A 20,899-nucleotide genomic window follows, 5' to 3' on the forward strand; every position below is an offset into this window, starting at 1 on the left:
GGTATATTCATGTGTTTATAGTAGATTGTACACTACCTATCATAACTTTTAAAAGAACACAATTGTAATGTTGATGGGGATGATTTCGATTTAACAGACTGTTCAAATATGTTTTGTGGCTCGAGAGAGAGATTTGGCATTGCACGATTTGTGAGAGCTTTTCTTTGCCCCTCCACTCCTTTAAATCTCCCCTCCCAGACAGCTATGACAACACAGCAGCAAGAGGAGGAGAGTCTGAAATCCAATCTGCAGCAGCAACGCAAATAACAGAAATATTTGGGGAAAGGTTTAGAGGCCCTGAATCATCACCCTTACACGACTTGGTACTGCACTATCAGAGCACTTGGTTATTTAACAGTGAGGTCACTCCAAAAAGACAAGTTGATCCAGTCTCAAGCTTTTGGTTTTAATTAAAAACTACCATCAGGAGCAGTTTTAATTATAACTGAAAGCTTGAGACTGAATCAATGCCTCTGTTGTTTTTCGGACTAACTTCTTCTTATATGTGTTATGGATCAGTGTCTACTTAATGCTTTCTAAACATGAACTATTGTAGTGGCTGTAGCTACCAGAGTTACACTACAACAGTATGTGCTTGGCAGTGTTTGAGTAGTGTGACCTTTTAGCCTCGTCCTTGTTTTCCTCTAAGTCACAAGGTTTCTGGGAAGTAGAGCTCTCTTACTTTCACTTTCAGTTGATATTACTGATTTAGCTGTCTTACTTTCCTTTTCTCGTTTGTCATCACTGATTTACGAGTACACATGCAGAGTTTCTCAGCTGCTTAAACCTATCACACCATATCAGATTTATTAAGAGCGGGGGGAGGGGTTTGTGAGGGGCAGAGGTGAAGTGTGGAGACAGTGGTAATGGTGGTGCTGGTGGGGTGAAGAGTGATGGCTAAAGATAAAGACTGATGTGATGTGGGGCAAGACTTCTGATGAGTTCAGTGGAAGGACCCATGGGTGCTGGTTGTGATGAAACCTGGAGGTGAAAGGGGTGGAGGAGGGTTGCATCGATCTGACAAGGAAACGACAGCTGACAGCAGCAGAGAAATAAACAGTTTTAAAGTTTGACAGCAACTCACAGAGGTTGTGGCAAAATCTGATCGGTTCAAGTGAACGAGTGAACGCCCTCAGTTAACTCATTGATTTAGAAGCAGGGGCCTGTATCATGAAGCAGGATTAATGTCTTAGCGAGGTAACTTAAGGGTTAACCCTGGGTTTTCGGTCTCACGAAGCTGGTTCAGTTCTTATCGGGGTAGATCACCATGGTAACGTACTCTGAACGGCTATCCAGGGGCCTGTATCACGAAGCAGGATTTTGTCTTAGCGAGGTAACTTCAGGGTTAACCCTGGGTTTTCGGTCTCACGAAGCCGGTTCAGTTCTTATCGGGGTAGATCACCATGGTAACTTACTCTGAACGGCTATCCTGCTCCGGAGCAGGGTAAGTTCAGGGTTGAATCTAATTCTATAAAAAGCACCACCCACTGGCCAATCAGCTGTTCGGAAAAAAATGACTCCGCTGACAGAAATGCAGCCCAGTCATGACGGGAAGTTTAATTAATTTGATTGATTTTGATTTGAAAGTTTATTTTGAACATTAAAAAAGAAAAGAAAGCAACAACAACAGACAATGAAAAGATTGTTCAAAAAGGAGTGGAAAGAAGTCGAACTTTCATCCCACCCCTTCATAAGAAAGAAACTGATCATTTGCGGACACTTAATAGCACCATTAATTAGTGCCAATGTTTTGTTTTGTTTTGTTGGAGGAAATGCTCCCTGTTAAAGATAATGGGCCTAATTGACAGCTTTGCTGCTGGAAATGTGGAAAGTAGCCTATCATGTCTACACTTCATGGTGTTTGAGGGATTTTCCTTTTTGTTTTTTAAAGAGGGAGACTAGGTATATTTCTGCGCAGCTGTTAATTTCTAACACAGCTCAATATCAGGATGATTTTATTCAGACTATCAATTTGGTGTTGATATGATTTAATTGTGGGGTCAGGTTTAAGCTTTATTGTAGCATATATAACGTTATGACAAAGAAGACCAATTTATCAGACGCAATGATGTTAGACAATAATTGTAATAAACGCAATTCATCTGTGCAGCATTGATTTCATGGGATTCAAGGGTGTGATCAGTGTCAGATGTACAGGTACTGTAGCTACTTGAACCAGTGATAAGTAATTTAACCTACACATCATTTTATTTGCTACCTTGTTTTGTCTTGATTTTTTCCTCTCTCCTCCTCTATTTCTTCTTTCCTTACCCGTTTTTTTTTCTTCTCTATTATGTGATTTCATTGATGTTTTGACAGGGGAATTTCTTTGATAAGCTTTTAGTGGCTTCTAACCTCTCCGGCACTTTTCTTTTTTTTAATCTTGTAAATCTTATTTTTAACATTATGTGCAAATAAACTAATCTAAACTAAAACTACACATTATTCATCCCGTTATGCGTTGCCACGCATGTTTCCTCCTCCTGCAGCTGCCACGGTGTTGGCCTTTTCTCTAATGTTGCTTTCCTCCTCCTCATATTTTAGTAGAATTAATCTCTGATCCTCACGAGAAATACTTTTTTTTCCCCTCACATACGGCGCTCTGTGAGGACGCTCAGTGAGGACGCTCAGTGATGCTGCGCTTCTCTCATGATTGTGATTGGTCCGCTGCGTGCGCGTTCACGGCTTTTGATAAAGCAACCCTGGGTTGATTTACCGAGTTGATATCCAGCGTCATGATACCGATTATCCTGATTGCCATTGTTAGGGTTAGTCAACCCAGGATAGGTCTGGGTAACCCAGGAAAGGTTGATCTCGTGTCGTGATACAGGCCCCTGCTCCGGAGCAGGGTAAGTTCAGGGTTGAATCTGATCCTATAAAAAGCACCACCCACTGGCCAATCAGATGTTCGGAAAAAAATGACTCCGCTGACAGAAATGCAGCCCAGTCATGACGGGAAGTTTAATTAATTTGATTGATTTTGATTTGAAAGTTTATTTTGAACATTAAAAAAGAAAAGAAAGCAACAACAACAGACAATGAAAAGATTGTTCAAAAAGGAGTGGAAAGAAGTCAAAATTTCATCCCACCCCTTCATAAGAAAGAAACTGATACTTTGCAGACACTTAATAGCACCATTAATTAGTGACAACATTTTGTTTTGTTGGAGGAAATGATCCCTGTTAAAGATAATGGGCCTAATTGACAGCTTTGCTGCTGGAAATGTGGAAAGTAGCCTATCATGTCTACACTTCATGGTGTTTGAGGGATTTTCCTTTTTGTTTTTTAAAGAGGGAGACTAGGTATATTTTTGCGCAGCTGTTAATTTTTAACACAGCTCAATATCAGGATGATTTTATTCAGACTATCAATTTGGTGTTGATATGATTTAACTGTGGCGTCAGGTTTAAGCTTTATTGTAGCATATATAACGTTATGCAAATGAAGACCAATTTATCAGACGCAATGATGTTAGACGATAATTGTAATACACGCAATTCATCTGCGCAGCATTGATTTCATGGGATTCAAGGGTGTGATCAGTGTTAGATGTACAGGTACAGGTACTGTAGCTACTTGAACCACTGATGAGTAATTTAACCTACACATAATTTTATTTGCTATCTTGTTTTGTCTTGATTTTTCCCTCTCTCTCCTCCTCTATTTCTTCTTTCCTGATCCGTTTTTTTTCTTCTCTATTATGTGATTTCATTGATGTTTTGACAGGGGAATTTCTTTGATAAGCTTTTAGTGGCTTCTAACCTCTCTGGCACTTTTTTTTAATCTTGTAAATTTTATACTGTCTGTTTTTAACATTATGTGAAAATAAACTAATCTAAACTAAAACTAAACATTATTCATCCCGTTATGCGTTGCCACGCATGTTTCCTCCTCCAGGAAAGGTTGATCTCGCCTCGTGATACAGGCCCCAGGAAAGGGAAGATTGAGAAAGAATGTAAATAAATAGAGGAAGCATGAAATTAGGACTTCCGCTGCTAAGCTTTCTTTCAGTACTGCAGGATTTTCTCATTCATGTCTTTGCTGCTCTGACTTGAGCTCACTCTCATACACAGACACATTTGTCTTTCTGTACTTGCCAGGGTCAGTGTTGGGCAATTACTTTCAAAATGTAATGCATTACATATTACAAGTTGCCTTCATTTGAAAGTAATAAGTTAGTGACTTGATATCATGAAGGCCTATCTCCTTTTCTTGGACTAACCTCTTCTTAGATGTGTTAAATATTAGTGGATCTCCTTGTAGATACTTAATGCTTTGTAAATAAACATAAACTCTTGTAGCTGCTGTTGCTTTGCAAGTAACAAATGTTCAGTGTTGACAGCAGTATGTACTTGGCAGTGTTTGAGTATCATGACCTTTTAGCCTCATCATTATTTTCCTCTAAATCATGAGATTTCTGGGAAAAAGAGCTCTCTTCCTTTCACTTTTAGCTCTCTTATTACTGATTTAGCTGTCTTCCTTTAACTTTCCCTTTTGTCATCACTGATTTACAAGTAATGTGCCTGCAGAGCTTCTCAGCTCCTTAAACCTATCACATCACATCAGATTTGTTAAGAGCAGGTGGGAGGGGTTTGTGAGGGGCAGACCTAAAAAGCTCCAGGCTTCTGATCTCTCTATGTAGGGTGGGGACAAAAAGGATTTCTGACAAGACAGCCGTATGTACTCAGACCAGGCAGAGCTAAGGCGATGCAGGACAAGGGGTGAGTTTTAATTTTACACCATTTTTTTCACCACACACAGGCCCAATCCCAATTCCTATCTTAACCCTCAAAAATCCGCGCTCCCGAGAAGTGCTACTGCTGGCCCGATTCTCAGAGTGTTGAGTTGAGGGTCAGGAATAAATCCCTCACTTCTTGGTAGTGAGTGCTATCCCAGAATCCTTTGCACATCATCCGCCGAGCCCAGCCGAGCCCGGCCGAGTACAGACGATTCAGTCAATGCAAGATGGCGGCGACAAGCGTAAGGAAGCGGAGTTATCAATGTGAGTATTTTCCTCGTTAACAGTTGTTTTAAAATTATGATAACCATTGCATTATCTTAGTTTAACGTCATTTTATGGACTATAGACCTAGCTGTAGCATAACACACATATATTTTTGGCTAGCTAACGAAGCCGGCGCGGGCGCTTGCCCCTGCACATAACCCCGGTTCTCTGATAACCGAGTATGCTGTCATTCAGTTACAAAAAGTCATTTTTCAGTGATAATGTAGTTGTTAAGTTGTTCTAATATACGTGAAATGTTTGCATTGACATTTTTGTAAGATGACCGGACGGTGTCATCTCCTGTAGTCGTAGAGTCTGCAGCTGGTAACGTTACAGCTGCAGGTTAACGTTAGTGATCGTATTATCTGGTGACTTTGCGCTGAATAAGTTATGTCGGTTGTTGTGGTACAGGTTATTTGGCTGAATATCAACTTATAACCCAAAGAGTGAAACGTTAACGTGGATGAAAGTCACCAGATAACACTTGTGTGACCGTGTAAACAGCCTCACCAGTTCTGCTGGATGTTGACTACAGTATTCATTGTGATAATACTTGCAATACTGCATGAAACTAAACTAATAACTTAACGAATGTCTGACAGGTAGCCCAAAAAAAAAATAATAAAAGAAAGTAATGTTGTTATCTCTGTTCTATTTCAGGGCCACAAGACAAAACACAAGCCCTGATTCATTTCAGGGCCACCAATGAAGACAAGTTTACAAAAAGCAAGCAGGCTCCAAAAAAACTATGGGAGTGAGTAATTTGTAACTTGTGAACTGTTCATATTCATAACATAAATCTCGGTCACAACGGCAACTGTTCCCCTAGTGATCAAGCATTCTGTTTCAATATGAAATCAGCACAGCTGCAGACGGCATTGTAGAAGATTATTGTTTGGTAACTGCACATTTGTTTTGCTGCCCCTATACTGTCACTTTTTGGAAAGATTTTGTCGAGTATATTCATTGTAACATTTATGTTCTATTTTCACTACTGTACAAAGATGTGTTCATTAATCTATTTATTATCTATAGCGAAATTCTATATTCATAAGAGTACATTTTGTAAAATTCAGCACTCCACAAACTCCAAAGCTATAAAGTAGTATGTAGTTTATGTAAACAATTTAATGGTTTGAGCTGCTGAACTTTTTTATTTATTTATTTGTTTATTTTATTTCTCTTTCTTTTCTCTTAACCCTGGCATATTTTTTTCTCTTCATGTCTGTCACTGCTTGTTTTGTACAAGAATTGAAATAAAGTGTTGGAGGAAAAAAATTGTCGCATCTTTTTATTGACGACTACTGATGATGTATATTTCTTCTTCTCTGAACTGACAGACTGGACAGAGTTTTGGCCCCCCACAGTCTTAAGACGTATTTGCCTTTGAGGGGTGTCCCATTTTAAAGTCACAAGATAGCCCTTAACACTTGGTTTTGAGGGCTAGTGAGATTGAGGGTTGAGCTTGAGAATTAAGATTGAGGGTTAAAATAGGAATTGGAATTGGGCCACACACACACACACACACTATAACACACACACTATATCACTCACTCACAGAGTTTTCTTTGCATGCTTATGAGGACCCTCATTGACCTAGTGCATTCTCTAGCACCTAACCCTAACCAACATTTCACCAGCGGTAAAATCATGAGGATGTTCCCTAAATTGTTTCATGTGTAAGATGTAGTGCTTTTGTTTATCTTATCAAATAATTTGCTTTATCAGCTTGAGAGGTAATGTGTTTTTGCAGTGATCATTCATTGCTGTATTTGTGCGAATAGCTTTGTCATACAGCTTGACCCTGAGAAGATGAAGAGCAGATAAGATGGAGGAAGACAACGATGATAACACAACAGCTGGAGGAGGAGAGCTTGAAACCAAGTCTGTACCATCTGCAGCCAATGAGAAAGGTAATATATTTACACAAGAACTGATTATATTGTAACATTAAATTTATATGTCAGTTGAGGTTCAAACACTTAAGAATTTTTAAAGGGACAGGTCCCCCCTGTTCTTACCCGTAGTGCTATAAATCAAAATAATTGTGGTGTGAGTTGCAGAGATATCAGCTGTATCAGCTTCTCTCCAACATAATGGAACTCGATGGCAAACTCAACAGCAATGTCTCTTTCCAGCAGCCAGGACCTGGTCTGCAAACTGAATCACTGTGCGGAGGGAAGCGTGCATCTACTGCTAGCTCACTCAGCTCCACTGAGCTAGCTAATGTAACAGCTCAGCTGCCATTAATGTTAACATCTCGCACTGTCATCAACGCGAGCATCTTTCACATCCATCTGTGCAGTGATATTGTTGGCGGGTGGAGTTTGGGCCAAAGAAAATAGTTCCCACATGAAAATGCTCACAAGAACGTCTATGACTTATCTTGACTACCTGGGTCGTGATTTCTGGAAAATACATTGCTGTTTTTCTTTTTTTTTCACTCAAGCTGAGTGCCATCTTGTTCCATTGTATTGGAGAGAGAGTAGACACCTCGACAGCCAATATCACCAACACTCAGTAACTCACACCGAAACAATCTAGATTGATAAATAGCACTATAGGCAGTGTTGGGATGGATACTTTTGAAATGTATTAGGTGTCAAATTTCTCGTTACCCTGTTTAAAATGTAATAAGTAATGTAGCTATTTTAATTGCTTCATTAAAGTAATGTAACTTATAACATTTGCTAACTTTTTGATTACTTTTCTAAGAAATGTTTTAAAGTTAGTACAAGTCTGAAATTTGTCCCGACATCTTTGCTGACCGGTGTTGCCCAGACATAGGCCAAAAGAAGGCATTCCCGCACAGCAAAAAGATGAAAAGCAACAGAATTAATATTTTCTACATATTAGCTTTCTACTAATAATATATAAAGATATAACCCCTTTGTAGTCACCAACATTTTGATAGAAACTGTAATTATTTTTTTCTCAGTAACTGCAACTGATTACAATTACCTTTATTCTGTAATCTAATTATGTAACACTATTAGATGTAAGTAGTTACTGTACTCTGCAACAATAATTATAGGTCCAAAACCAAACGCAAATTTTTATGCTAATTCCATGCATTCTGCTTTTTCTTTCATGCCCCTGCAGTCTATGAGACGGATGAGGGTGCAGCCAAAGCCCAGGTACATTTACAGCTGCATTTATTTTTTTTAACATTACCCTGTTTTCTGAAGTTGTATCACAGTTTTGGCATTAAGTTGTGAATTTCTTTATACAGTTGGAAATCTATGGTAAAACGCACATTCACATTCATGACCCTCCAGGTTTGATATTAAATGACTAAGCTGAGAACCCTTTTAGAGTGTTTTTTCCCTTTTCACTTTAACACAATCTGACTTGCATTTGCTAGTGTATATTGTTTTGATTCACTCTTAATTTATATGTTATAGTACTATTGTAACACTGTATTTTATTCATATTAGACTTTCATATTTATCTTGATTCTGTTTTCTTGATTTTGGGTTCCCAGTTAAAAAGAAAACATCATAATCTCAGTGATTCTAACTTGGAGAAGTAATTGTTGAATAAAATCACATATTTTCTCAGTGTGATCCAGTGAATGAACCTGGTGAAGCTCAACACTCAGAGAAGAATGATGAAAGCACAGGAAGACAGTCTGAAATCGAGTCTGTTCAATTTGCAACCGATGAGAAAGGTAATATTTTAAACAGGCATTGATTGTGCTGTTCATTCATTAATGTTGTAGATTTTATTTCAGGTAAGTTCAGAACACAATGACAAATTGTTAAAATCCAACTAATCGTGTGAATGTAAAAATTAGTTTATAACCTTGATTCCTCATCGCATCTCTGTCAACACTGTAAAACTTTGACAATGCTGGTTCAGTGATAACTGCATTGTTGTATAATGATGTTATTCTCTGTTTATCTTTGTTTCAGTGATACCTGAACTCACACTGGTGTTAATTGGTGATACAAATACCATTGAGATTGGATCAAAAAACATCTTACTTGACCATGACGAGCAAACAAATGTGGAAGAGTTTTCAACCAAACTGTATGATCTGTGTGGTCGGCACATTTCTGTCATTAACATGCTTGGCCAACAAAACATTGACAAATTCCCATTAAATCAGGGAATTCACGCCTTTCTCTTACTGTTACCAAATGGTCTGCATACAAGCCATTACAGTTCAGGAGTGCTATGCTTAGAAAAGGCTTTCGGGAAACGATCACTTGCTTATTTAATCACAGTTGTGACTCACAAGTCAGACGAAAAATGCGAACGTGCATTGAAAGACCTGAAAGCCAACAGCAGTTTTGTTGAAAAAAGATACCACACATGTACAAGAAGTATGATGGATGAAAATGAGATAATAGCTCTGCTGGAAAAAATAGACATCATGGTCTCTGAAAATAAGTACCACTGCTACAGTGGTCTGTGTGATGAAGATAAAGAGCAGAACGAACCCATGGACCACAAATCCCAAACAAAAGGAAGGATCAACACCTCCGTGTTTCAGCAAAATCAAATAGGTGAGATTTTAATGTTGGCGTTCAGTGCTTCATAAAGTGGACAAAAGTTGAAGCACTTAGAATCAATATTTTGCAATAACAATGTAACGTCAACATAAAAACAATTTTGCAGTGTAAACAGGGGTTTCTCTTAGTGGTGAACCTACAAAGATTGATTATGTTTAGAGGAATTATTTACAGAGCTTTATGGTGAGTTTCAGGTCATAGTTTAGCTGTCTGGTCTGTAAATTTAGTTTTGTTCTGGTTTCCCTGGTTGTTCAGCAAAAGAGTTCTAAGAACCCACTGTATACCACCTATTCATCACCAAACAGCAGACAGACATATTTAGTGACTAGCTGGTACACTTCATGGAGCATTTAGTAGTTGTAGAGCCAAATATTTGCCCCTGGAGCTGGCAGAGACCAAAATATAGCTATAGAAGTCAGTATTGTATTCACAACTTGTTTCCACTGCCCCCAAGTGGCCAAATAAATCAATTATTGCAGGTCTAAATAACTGATAAGTCAAAGCTGTAGCTGTAGCCTTTAACTTAGTCAAAATGTATCCTTAAAACCTTACAATCAGCCAATAAGCGGTGGAAAGTTTATTTGCTCAAGTACTGTTCTTGAGTAAAATTTTGAGGTACTTGTACTCTACTTGAGTATTTCAATCTGATGAAGTTAGAGAAATAAACAATGAAAGCAGCAGTAACATGAGTGAGCAGTCCACGGAGAAGAGTGAAAATGAACTTTTGTCTGGAACAGTTATCTGGAATGGTAAACTCACCAAAACTCTTTCCTTTATGTTTGAATGTGCAATCTGCTTGTCACATTATGCTGCTACAGATGAGGAGGAGACTGCAGCTAACACAGAGATAAAGGTGAGATCTGGGGGGTACCACTATGTGTTATTTATCTTCACATTATTCATCTCAATGGTTATGACCAGATAAGCTAAAGGTTTTCTAAAATCACCTGCTTTCTTAGTGTGATCCAGTGAGTGGTGCTAAACACTTGGACAAGGATGATGACAGCACAACAGTGGGAGGAGAATCTGAGATCACTTCTGTAATACCATCTACAACTGACAAGAAAGGTGCATTTTAAAGAAAACTTTAATTGTAAAGTAATAGAGATGTAAACAGTGAAATGATATTTCAATTGTAATGGTGTATATAAAGCCTGGAACTAACTAATGTGTAATATTTGTTGGCTTTGACCCTTCAACAGGAGAGACTGATGAAGTTAAAGAGGTCAACAATGAAAGCAGCAGTAACATGACTGAGCATTCTCTGGAGGAGAGTGATGCAGTGGAGGACACAAGTCCATCATCTCAGACTGTTTCAACAGTGACTAGAGAAGGTAAGAATCACCCAGTTTTCTTTTGATTCTTGTATTTTTTGCAACGTGTGGATAATTCAAAATCAGTTAAAACACGTTATGCATATTTAGCGTTGAGGAGATACAGTCATTCTAAACAATGCATTTTTTGAAAAACAGAAATAACTTTTGCAAATAAATCTTACTCACCTAGAGTGGTCAAATGACCAAAACAGTTTCTTTTATGTTTGATCATGCAATCTGCTTGTTGTCACATTACTCTGCAGTATACGAGAGGGAAGAGAAGGCAGCTAAATCAGAGGTAAAGGTGAGATTTCTTTTGGTCCTCAATAGAAATTGCCTTACACCAGTATTTCTGTTTTTTATGCTATCTATATTCCGGATCCAGTTTTAGCTGAAGACCTTTTTAGTTCAGACGTTCCTCCTGGTTGGACACATGGATGATTTAAAAACAGTTTTGCAGAAGAGTTCACTATCTCCTCACTAAAATACAAAGTTATGCATGTTCCCTAGCCTTGCTTTTATTTTTTGGTTTTGGTGTACTCTGATACCACTGTCTTTTGTTGATCTTCACATCTTTCATCTTGAGGTCATAACCAGATAAGCTAAAGGTTCTCTAAAATCACCAATTTCTTTTAGTGTGATTCAGTAAGTGGTGCTAAACACTCAGACAAGGACGATGACAGCACAAGAGTGGGAGGAGAATCTGAAATCACTTGTGTAATACCATCTGCAACCGACAAAAAAGGTGCATTTGAATGAAAACTTTTATTGTATAGTAACAGATTTAAATAGTAAAATGATATTTTAGTTTTTATAGTGTGTATACAGTTGGGAACTGACTAATCTGTAGTACTTGTTGGCTCTGACCCTTCAACAGGAGAGACTGATGAAGGTAAAGAGGTCAACAATGAAAGCAGCAGTAACATGACTGAGCGGTCTATGGAGGAGAGTGATGCAGTGAAGGACACAAGTCCATCATCTCAGACTGTTGCAGAAGGGACCAAAAAGTGTAAGAACTACTTCATTTTCATTTATTGTTGTATTTTTGGAAAATCTGGTTAATTCTAATTCAGATGAAACATATTATGTATATTTGGTGTAGAGGCGATACTTCATGTCAAACTATGCACTTTTAAAATATTCAAACAACCTTTGCAAGTACATCTTATTCACCTGGAATGGTCAAATGACCAAAACAATTTCTTTTATACTTGATCATGCAATCTGCTTGTTGTCACATTACCCTGCAGTAGACGAGCGGGAGGAGAGTGCAGCTAAATCAGAGGTAAAGGTGAGATGTTTTTCAGTCCTCAGTAGTAATTGCCATATACCAGTCTCTTTTTTTAGTGTTAACCTTTTCCGGGTTAAGTTTTTAGCTGGAGACCTTTTACGTTTCGATAAGAGTTTGAATCCATGAACCTCCTGTTTGGACACATAGATGAGTTGAAATGCTTGCAGAAAAGTTTACTTTCTACTCACTAAAATATAAACCTGCTTGAATTTAGCTATGCTTGTTCTTAATCTCAATGTTTTGTTTTGGTCAACTGATGGAAAGAAAAATAACTTATTTTCTTAGTGTGATCCAGGGAATGAACCTGATGATGATGATAAGCACTCAAAAAATAATGACCATGCATCAGTAGGAGAATGTGAAATCAAGCCTGTACGATCGGCAACCACTGAGAAAGGTAACATTTTCATGAATTCTATAATGACATGCAAAGGTCAGAAATTGAGCTCATTAAGTTTTAATATTCAGTACAGATATATATATATGTGTGTGTGTGTGTGTGTGTATATATATATATATATATATATATATATATATATATATATGTGTGTGTGTGTGTACAGTACAGGCCAAAAGTTTGGACACACCTTCTCATTCAATGCGTTTTCTTTATTTTCATGACTATTTACATTGTAGATTCTCACTGAAGGCATCAAAACTATGAATGAACACATGTGGAGTTATGTACTTAACAAAAAAAGGTGAAATAACTGAAAACATGTTTTATATTCTAGTTTCTTCAAAATAGCCACCCTTTGCTCTGATTACTGCTTTGCACGCTCTTGGCATTCTCTCCATGAGCTTCAAGAGGTAGTCACCTGAAATGGTTTCCACTTCACAGGTGTGCCTTATCAGGGTTAATTAGTGGAATTTCTTGCTTTATCAATGGGGTTGGGACCATCAGTTGTGTTGTGCAGAAGTCAAGTTAATACACAGCTGACAGCCCTGTTGGACAACTGTTAAAATTCATATTATGGCAAGAACCAATCAGCTAACTAAAGAAAAACGAGTGGCCATCATTACTTTAAGAAATGAAGGTCAGTCAGTCCGGAAAATTGCAAAAACTTTAAATGTGTCCCCAAGTGGAGTCGCAAAAACCATCAAGCGCTACAACGTAACTGGCACACATGAGGACCGACCCAGGAAAGGAAGACCAAGAGTCACCTCTGCTACTGAGGATAAGTTCATCCGAGTCACCAGCCTCAGAAATCGCAAGTTAACAGCAGCTCAGATCAGAGACCAGATGAATGCCACACAGAGTTCTAGCAGCAGACCCATCTCTAGAACAACTGTTAAGAGGAGACTGCGTGAATCAGGCCTTCATGGTCAAAAAGCTGATAGGAAACCACTGCTAAGGAGAGGCAACAAGCAGAAGAGATTTGTTTGGGCCAAGAAACACAAGGAATGGACATTTGACCAGTGGAAATCTGTGCTTTGGTCTGATGAGTCCAAATTTGAGATCTTTGGTTCCAACCGCCGTGTCTTTGTGAGACACAGAAAAGGTGAACGGATGGATTCCACATGCCTGGTTCCCACTGTGAAGCATGGAGGAGGAGGAGGTGTGATGGTGTGGGGGTGTTCCGGACTGACTGACCTTCATTTCTTAAAGTAATGATGGCCACTCGTTTTTCTTTAGTTAGCTGATTGGTTCTTGCCATAATATGAATTTTAACAGTTGTCCAATAGGGCTGTCAGCTGTGTATTAACTTGACTTCTGCACAACACAACTGATGGTCCCAACCCCATTGATAAAGCAAGAAATTCCACTAATTAACCCTGATAAGGCACACCTGTGAAGTGGAAATAATTTCAGGTGACTACCTCTTGAAGCTCATGGAGAGAATGCCAAGAGTGTGCAAAGCAGTAATCAGAGCAAAGGGTGGCTATTTTGAAGAAACTAGAATATAAAACATGTTTTCAGTTATTTCACCTTTTTTTGTTAAGTACATAACTCCACATGTGTTCATTCATAGTTTTGATGCCTTCAGTGAGAATCTACAATGTAAATAGACATGAAAATAAAGAAAACGCATTGAATGAGAAGGTGTGTCCAAACTTTTGGCCTGTACTGTATGTGTGCGTGTGTGTATCGTTATCAAAGTATATTGCTCTGACCTTCATGTAATATGTTCATTATTCTTCTGCAGGTACTTTAGATACGGATATGAGTGGAAACAAGAATAAGGTAAAAAAGTCCATATTTAATTCATTAGATGTTCAGGAAAATCTAATTTATATCTCATATGGCATTACAATTTTCTAAATACAGGACATATTTATTTACTTATTTACAGCAGTCAGCGAATAGCTTTGAAGAGATCAACAAGAAGAAACAACATCAAAGAGAAACTGAAACACTGCTTGGCAGACTTCACCTTCAAGATAAACATCAACAGAAATTGTCACCAGCAGATTTTCTTAAAGTACGTTCACCTGTAAAACAGGACCATGAAACATCTGAGAAAGAACTTGCTCAAACTTTTCTTCAGAGGTTGATGATGTTAGACTACAGAGCCAGATATATTCCTGTAAGACAGGATAGTGATGAGGAGACCCATTCAAAGCCAATTCTAAAGTTGGACAGTGTTACAGATGACAACATTTTAAAAGCTCTTTTTAGCACCAGCGTAGACTTTGATCAATCAAAACAGACTGACGTGCATCCAATGGATGTTCAAATGTCAGTATATCACTGCTCAGACAGCTTTTTGAAGCAGAACATGATTACAAAGCTATCACAATGTCAGTATGCCTTACCTTTGCTTGTTCCTGACCCAGTCACAATGGATATTGAATGTCCTCTCTGGACGTTCAGACAAATAAGAAAAACATGGAAGGTAAATGAAATCAAATATAATTCAAACATTGTCACCATGAAGAGTATGCCCATCTGCAAAGCTGAGACACCCATGGTGTCATTTCTCCGCCTGGGTTCACTATCTCTGTCTAAGTCACAGCTGATTAACACTTTGATCAACGACCGTCACAGCACCTTCTTCCACAGAAACTGCCCAGGTAGCACCAAGTCTCGCCATCTGATGGATGGTGTGGCAGAGATTGCCTGGTACTGCCCTGCTGGAAAACCCAATGATACCTTCACTGACTGCATTGCGTTCTGTAATCTTCATGGTGATGCTCTGACAAATGAAAAACAGTGTGACATACTGACTGAGAAATCTTCAATCAATGTGGTTCTTGTACCAACTTTGGGAAAAGGTGACAAAAGTACCACAGTTATCTCAGCCCTTTGCAAGTCTCCAAAGGCTCTCATTATTATCATTGCTGATAAAGATGGTGGTGCAGTTGAGTTGGTTGAGGGAAAATACAAAATGGGTCTTCAAGACAGAAGTCAGTCAGATGTGTCTGAAGAACTGAAAAAAATCATTGGAAGAATTTTGTCTGGACCACATGCATCTTTCCAGCTAGAAACCATGGCTGAAGTCTCTGGAATCAGAGTGGATGAAGATGATGAAGTTTGCCAAAAAGGAAAATCTGCTGCAATGAAAATTGTGAACTTGCTTCAGGGGTTGGATGTGTCAAAGATCAAAGATACATTTCTCCCTTGTCAAGGCCAACTGTGGCACAAGTGGTGCAGAATAAACAAAGAACTGTATCACCTCAAAGGACACATTGAGAAGGAGAAGGGTAAAAAGCAACAGGAACTGATGCAAATACGACAAGATCAATGCACTGCTTCCTGTAGTAAACCGATGAAGTTGTTCATTGAAACCCTCTCATCGTCGCCATCAACAGAAAGAGAGTATTTCCTGACATGGACTCAGATCTTGATTGATGCCCTCTCCACAGATGATCTCTGTTTAATTCTACAAAGCTATGATGAAAAGTGGTCTGAGGTCTTGGCTTTGAAAAAGAAGCATGACAGATCTGATCAGTTAAAAAGAAAGCAAACTGAGCTTGAACAAATATCAACAAAACTACAGTCTGCCACTTTTGGCTTGGAGCACATCCTAAGAGAAATGGGACAGATCTATGAAGCCCATGCATCTCTGCAGAAACAAACAACGAGGGGACAAACTGACTGGTCTAAATACCCTGAGCTGGCTGCAGAGCTGATGATATCAGGACACCCAATGGAGCTGATGGATGGTGATGCAGGTCATGTGCCTTTAATGTGGATCTCTAGTCTTTTAGATGAGGTCATCAAGAAACTGGGCGACAAGAGAGTTTTTGTTTTGTCAGTGCTGGGTGTACAAAGCAGTGGAAAATCAACAATGCTGAATGCCATGTTTGGGTTACAGTTTGCAGTGAGTGCTGGCAGGTGCACCAAGGGTGCCTTCATGCAGCTGGTCAAAGTTTCAGATGAGATCAAGAAAGACTTTGAGTTTGAATACATTCTAGTGGTGGACACTGAAGGACTGCGTGCTCTTGATTTAGAGGGTAACACCAGTCTTCACCACGACAATGAACTGGCAACGTTTGTTGTTGGTCTGGGAAACATGACACTGATCAACATTTTTGGAGAGAATCCAGCTGAGATGCAAGATGTTCTGCAGATTGTTGTTCAGGCTTTCATGAGGATGAAGAAAGTTCAACTTTCTCCAAGTTGTGTGTTTGTTCACCAGAATGTTACAGATATTACAGCTGCAGAGAGAAACTTGCATGGAAAAAGACAGCTGCAAGAAAAACTGGACAAGATGGCCCAACTAGCAGCCAAAGAGGAGGTTTGTTATGTTGAGTGCTTCAGTGACATCATTGCATTTGATGTACAGAAAGACGTGAAATACTTTGCCCAACTATGGGAGGGAAGTCCACCTATGGCTCCTCCAAATACAGGTTATAGTGAGAGCGTCCAAGAGCTGATGAAGTTCATCCTCTCCAAAGCTTCACAGTCAGCTGGAATTACTTTCTCACAGTTCAAAAGCAAAACTCAGGACCTGTGGAATGCTCTAATGAATGAACAGTTTGTTTTTAGTTTCAAAAACACACTTGAAATCGCAGTGTACAGAAAACTTGAGGTTCAGTATGGGAACTGGACCTGGGCCCTGAGGAGCAACATGTTGACTATTGAGAATGGGCTTTACACCAGAATTGAAAATGGAAAACTTGACAAGGTTGAGCCCAGTTATCTACATGAGGAAATGAAGATAACCTATGAAAAAATCAAAAAAGCAATGACAACATACTTTGATGATGACAGAGACAAAGAAATATTGGTTCAGTGGCGAGGACGATTTGAAAGCAAAATCAAGGAGTTTCATGACGACCAAGTGAGAGGAGTCAAAAGAAAACTGGATGAAGTGATTGAGCAGAAAAATGCTTGTAAAAAGCTCAATGATAAGAAGACAGAGTTTGAAAACAAGCTGCTACAAAAGAGCAAAGAACTTGCTCATCAGTTAAAGGACAAGGCAAAAGATGAAGAGGAACTTAAAAAACAGTTCAACTCTGTTTGGAGTGGTTGGGTTAGTGAACTAACTGCAGGCACAAGACCTATTGAGGACATCAACTATAACGACAATGTGGAAACTATACTCAATGAGCTTGGGTTTGAAAGGCCTCTTATAGCTAAATGTGAAAACAGTTTCAGGTACAAACAAATATCAGAGGTTGGTGATTACATTCATTATGTAGCTCTCAGCAAGGACCAAGATCTGTGTAACACAGGCCAACAATTTCATGAAAATGAGAGGAAAAGTGACACAAGTAGAAAAGGAAATCGTGTAGTTAAATTTTTTAAAGAGAAAATTACAAAATCAGAATATTACCTGAAAGGGTATTTTGACTTTGAAGAACAGGAACTGATCAGATCCTTCATTGACAACATTGAACAACAGTCCCTTGATGTAATCAAGAGCAAACCTGTCGCCTTAAGAGGATACAGATCAACTTACTTGCACGAAGTGGCCAACAGTGTCAAGGAAAAAGTGGCAGAATTTGAATCAAACAGGAAATATACACTGAAGAAGGAGTTTACAGTTGATCTTTTACTGTATGTGTTTGACAAAGCAGAGAGATGGCTTTCAGAGTCCCACAAGGAATTCAAAAGTAACAACGATGCACTCACTTATGTAGAAAGCAAGAAAATGCAATATTACAACATTTTCAGAAGCTTCTGCAGAGGAAGCTCATCTGCTGTTGTGTTTGGAGAACTGATCTGTGAAAAACTGAAGAGTTCCACTGTTGAGGCCGTCTGTAACAAGACTGCTATTGATCTTGCTGGAGAGATGAAGTGCAGTTTCCCAGCATTCAGTGGGAACAGGTTGAACTTGGAGAAACACTTGCTGAAGTCACTGGCTGAGAAAGAGGACTTTGGTGGTTTTATCACCTACATCCGCCACCCAAGGAACCAAGCAGAGACGTTTATAAAAGAGCAAGTACAGAAATACATCCTCACAGACAACAAAGACAAAGCACAAAATATACTCAAGAAAAATGTTGCAGACATCAATAAGATTGTGAGTCAAGCTTTATTTACTGCAACAGATAAAGTCAAAACTCAGAGAGGAGACTCAGACATGTGGGTAAAGGAATTTTCCAATTTGCTAAAAGATGAGCTGACATTCGACACCATTTGTTGTCAAAACTTCAGTGACATTAACAATTTTGACTTCCTTAAAGAAGAGATAGAGAAAGGCCTTGTATCACTCATGAAGGATGTGAGCAGCCTCTCACTGGATAAGATGGAGGAATTCAGGATGAAGCCTGATCAAATCCTCATCGATCAGCTGTGTAACTGTTGCTGGGTGAAGTGTCCATTCTGTGCAGCTGTTTGTACCAACACACTAGAAAATCACAGTCCTGACAAACATAGTGTGCCTTTTCATCGGCCCTCTGGGATTAAAGGATGGCATACTCGAGACACAGTGGAACTGGTCATTAACTTCTGCACAACATTAGTTGCAAGTAATCAACGTTTCTACCCCCATCCTGATTCAAATGACATTTTCCTCTATAAACAGTATCAAAAGGCTGGGGAGAAGTATGCAACATGGCAAATTACTCCTGATGGGTCTAAGATGACATACTGGAAGTGGTTTGTTTTTCGATTTCAACAGCAACTGGAAGACCACTATAACTTAAAATTCCAGGGCAGAGGAGAAATTCCTCCTGAGTGGCAAGACCACAGTAAAGAAGAAGCTATTGAAAGTCTGGATGAAATGTATAATCTGTGACTGAGCCAGAAACAACCAAACTCTACTCAGAGTAACAGAAGGCCACAGTGTCTTTAACTGTTCAACAGAAATATGAACTTTTAATTTGATTAAAGGAGTGCAACAATAGCAATAATGACAATGGAGTCTTTTCCAAAATGACTGAAACAGCACATGTTCATAATCTGATCAATATGTATCTTAATGCTTTTGGTGTATAACAGTTGAAAGGATGCCTATCTTGAAGCAAATGAGAACACAATATATGTTAAATTACAATTAAATGATGATTGTAAAAAGTATGAGACAGATCAGAATTAGTCATAGGTTTTTTTTTTTTCATCAAAAATGTTTTTTCTTATTATTTTTCATGATGATTAAGATGCATTTAACATGTATGTACTTATTTTAAGGAAATATTATGTATAAAATATAATACTCAAATAAATGAAAGAGTTTTTTAGTTGTCATATTGTGGATATAATGTCATTACCTTAAAAACAGAAATGTAAGTTATGATTTGACTTTTGTTTTTACTATTTTTTTTACTTTTACATGAAAATCTCATCAAACAGTCATGACAAACTGATCTAATTGTATGTTTCTAAAAAAGAAAAAAAATGATCAGGGTGTAAATGTGCTGTTCATTCATTGATGTGTATGTTTCTATCATTACAAGATGCATGAAATTTTCTTCTGACAGTTGTTCAATGTTTAAAGAGCAAACAAAGGTGTAGGCTGTTGAGCTGAGACATTTATAATTCCAATCTCATTAAAAGGCATCATAGCAGGTGACAAGGTTTTTTAGTTTTGATAAAAATTGTAAATAAAAATCTCTGTGATTGTACTTTTTTAAACATTTTTTGAGGGATCTAAAAGAATTGTGAGAACTGTAACAACTGATATGTAGGATGAGTCATAAGATGGATATTCTGCTTGAACTAATGAAGTGCTGTTGATTATGGAAAAAGGCATGAAACTTGTATTTAAGACTTGTTGAAACGGAAAAAAGGGAAACAGTTTGTTGACATATTGTGCAAAAAAAAAAAACTTTTTACATTATTTTGTTTACATTTATCTATCTGTTGCCCATCTGAAAATAATTTTTACACAAATATTTTCCTCTTCATATATTTTTAATTTTATACTTTTCCTTAAAGTCATATGTGTGTTTGTTTTTTAAAGAATCTGATAAATGATGCTTTGTACTTTTTCAAGTATTCGGAGTATACAATTCTACACTTTTGATTTTTCTTTCTTTTTTTGTTGTTATTTTTGTTTATTTTTTATATTTACTTTTGTTGTTTGCTTAATAGCTCCTGTCATCGATATATTGATATCCATAATTACAAACAGAAATAACAGCCTTTGTGAAAACAAAATTGGAATGTTTTTTTTAGACCATTCACGCAAATATTTGAGTTCAAGCCTCTTTTGGTAATATCTGGTCTGTTAAACCTGGTCTTTTCAAAAAGCTAATTAATAATTTGCTTTATAAGAAGATCAGATTTTTTTTGACAGTTTTTTAATATGTCTAAGGCCATACACACACGAAGATGGAACCAATTTTGATTTTTAAAATTTTTCCATAAACACGGAATCGTCTCAAGATATGTGTATGTATACATGAAGCCACTGAAAACGCTGTAGTATATATGCAA

At 38.0% G+C, this 20,899-nt stretch overlaps 2 protein-coding genes across 5 annotated transcripts in view; both read left to right on the plus strand.

Annotated features, from left to right (window-relative positions):
• The first annotated feature begins 6,789 nt into the window (after positions 1 to 6,789).
• On the plus strand, positions 6,790 to 20,620 carry LOC117268710 (interferon-induced very large GTPase 1-like). 2 transcript variants are annotated; one of them, XM_078161245.1, is made up of 14 exons: positions 6,790 to 6,918; positions 8,108 to 8,142; positions 8,567 to 8,675; positions 8,920 to 9,516; positions 10,341 to 10,375; positions 10,482 to 10,590; positions 10,725 to 10,856; positions 11,102 to 11,142; positions 11,475 to 11,583; positions 11,716 to 11,847; positions 12,089 to 12,129; positions 12,415 to 12,526; positions 14,277 to 14,314; positions 14,424 to 20,620. In XM_078161245.1, exons 1-14 carry the CDS (start codon positions 6,834 to 6,836, stop codon positions 19,257 to 19,259), a joined length of 6,411 nt encoding a protein of 2,136 aa, XP_078017371.1. In that variant the 5' UTR covers positions 6,790 to 6,833; the 3' UTR covers positions 19,260 to 20,620. The 2 variants fall into 2 exon arrangements, with proteins under 2 accessions (XP_078017371.1, XP_078017372.1); XM_078161246.1 differs by lacking the exon at positions 8,920 to 9,516.
• LOC117268493 (interferon-induced very large GTPase 1-like) overlaps positions 6,811 to 20,899 on the plus strand; it is a 32,341-nt gene continuing 18,252 nt past the window's right edge. For 2 of the 3 annotated variants that reach the window (XM_078161254.1, XM_078161257.1), the window contains exon 1: positions 6,811 to 6,832. The gene's annotated coding sequence lies outside the window, so the exon portion shown is untranslated. The remainder of the gene's footprint in view (positions 6,833 to 20,899) is intronic. The other variant, XM_078161250.1, reaches the window with a different exon arrangement.

Source organism: Epinephelus lanceolatus, chromosome 18 (genome assembly GCF_041903045.1).
Source record: "Epinephelus lanceolatus isolate andai-2023 chromosome 18, ASM4190304v1, whole genome shotgun sequence".
In the NCBI taxonomy this organism is placed as follows: Eukaryota; Metazoa; Chordata; class Actinopteri; order Perciformes; family Serranidae; genus Epinephelus; species Epinephelus lanceolatus.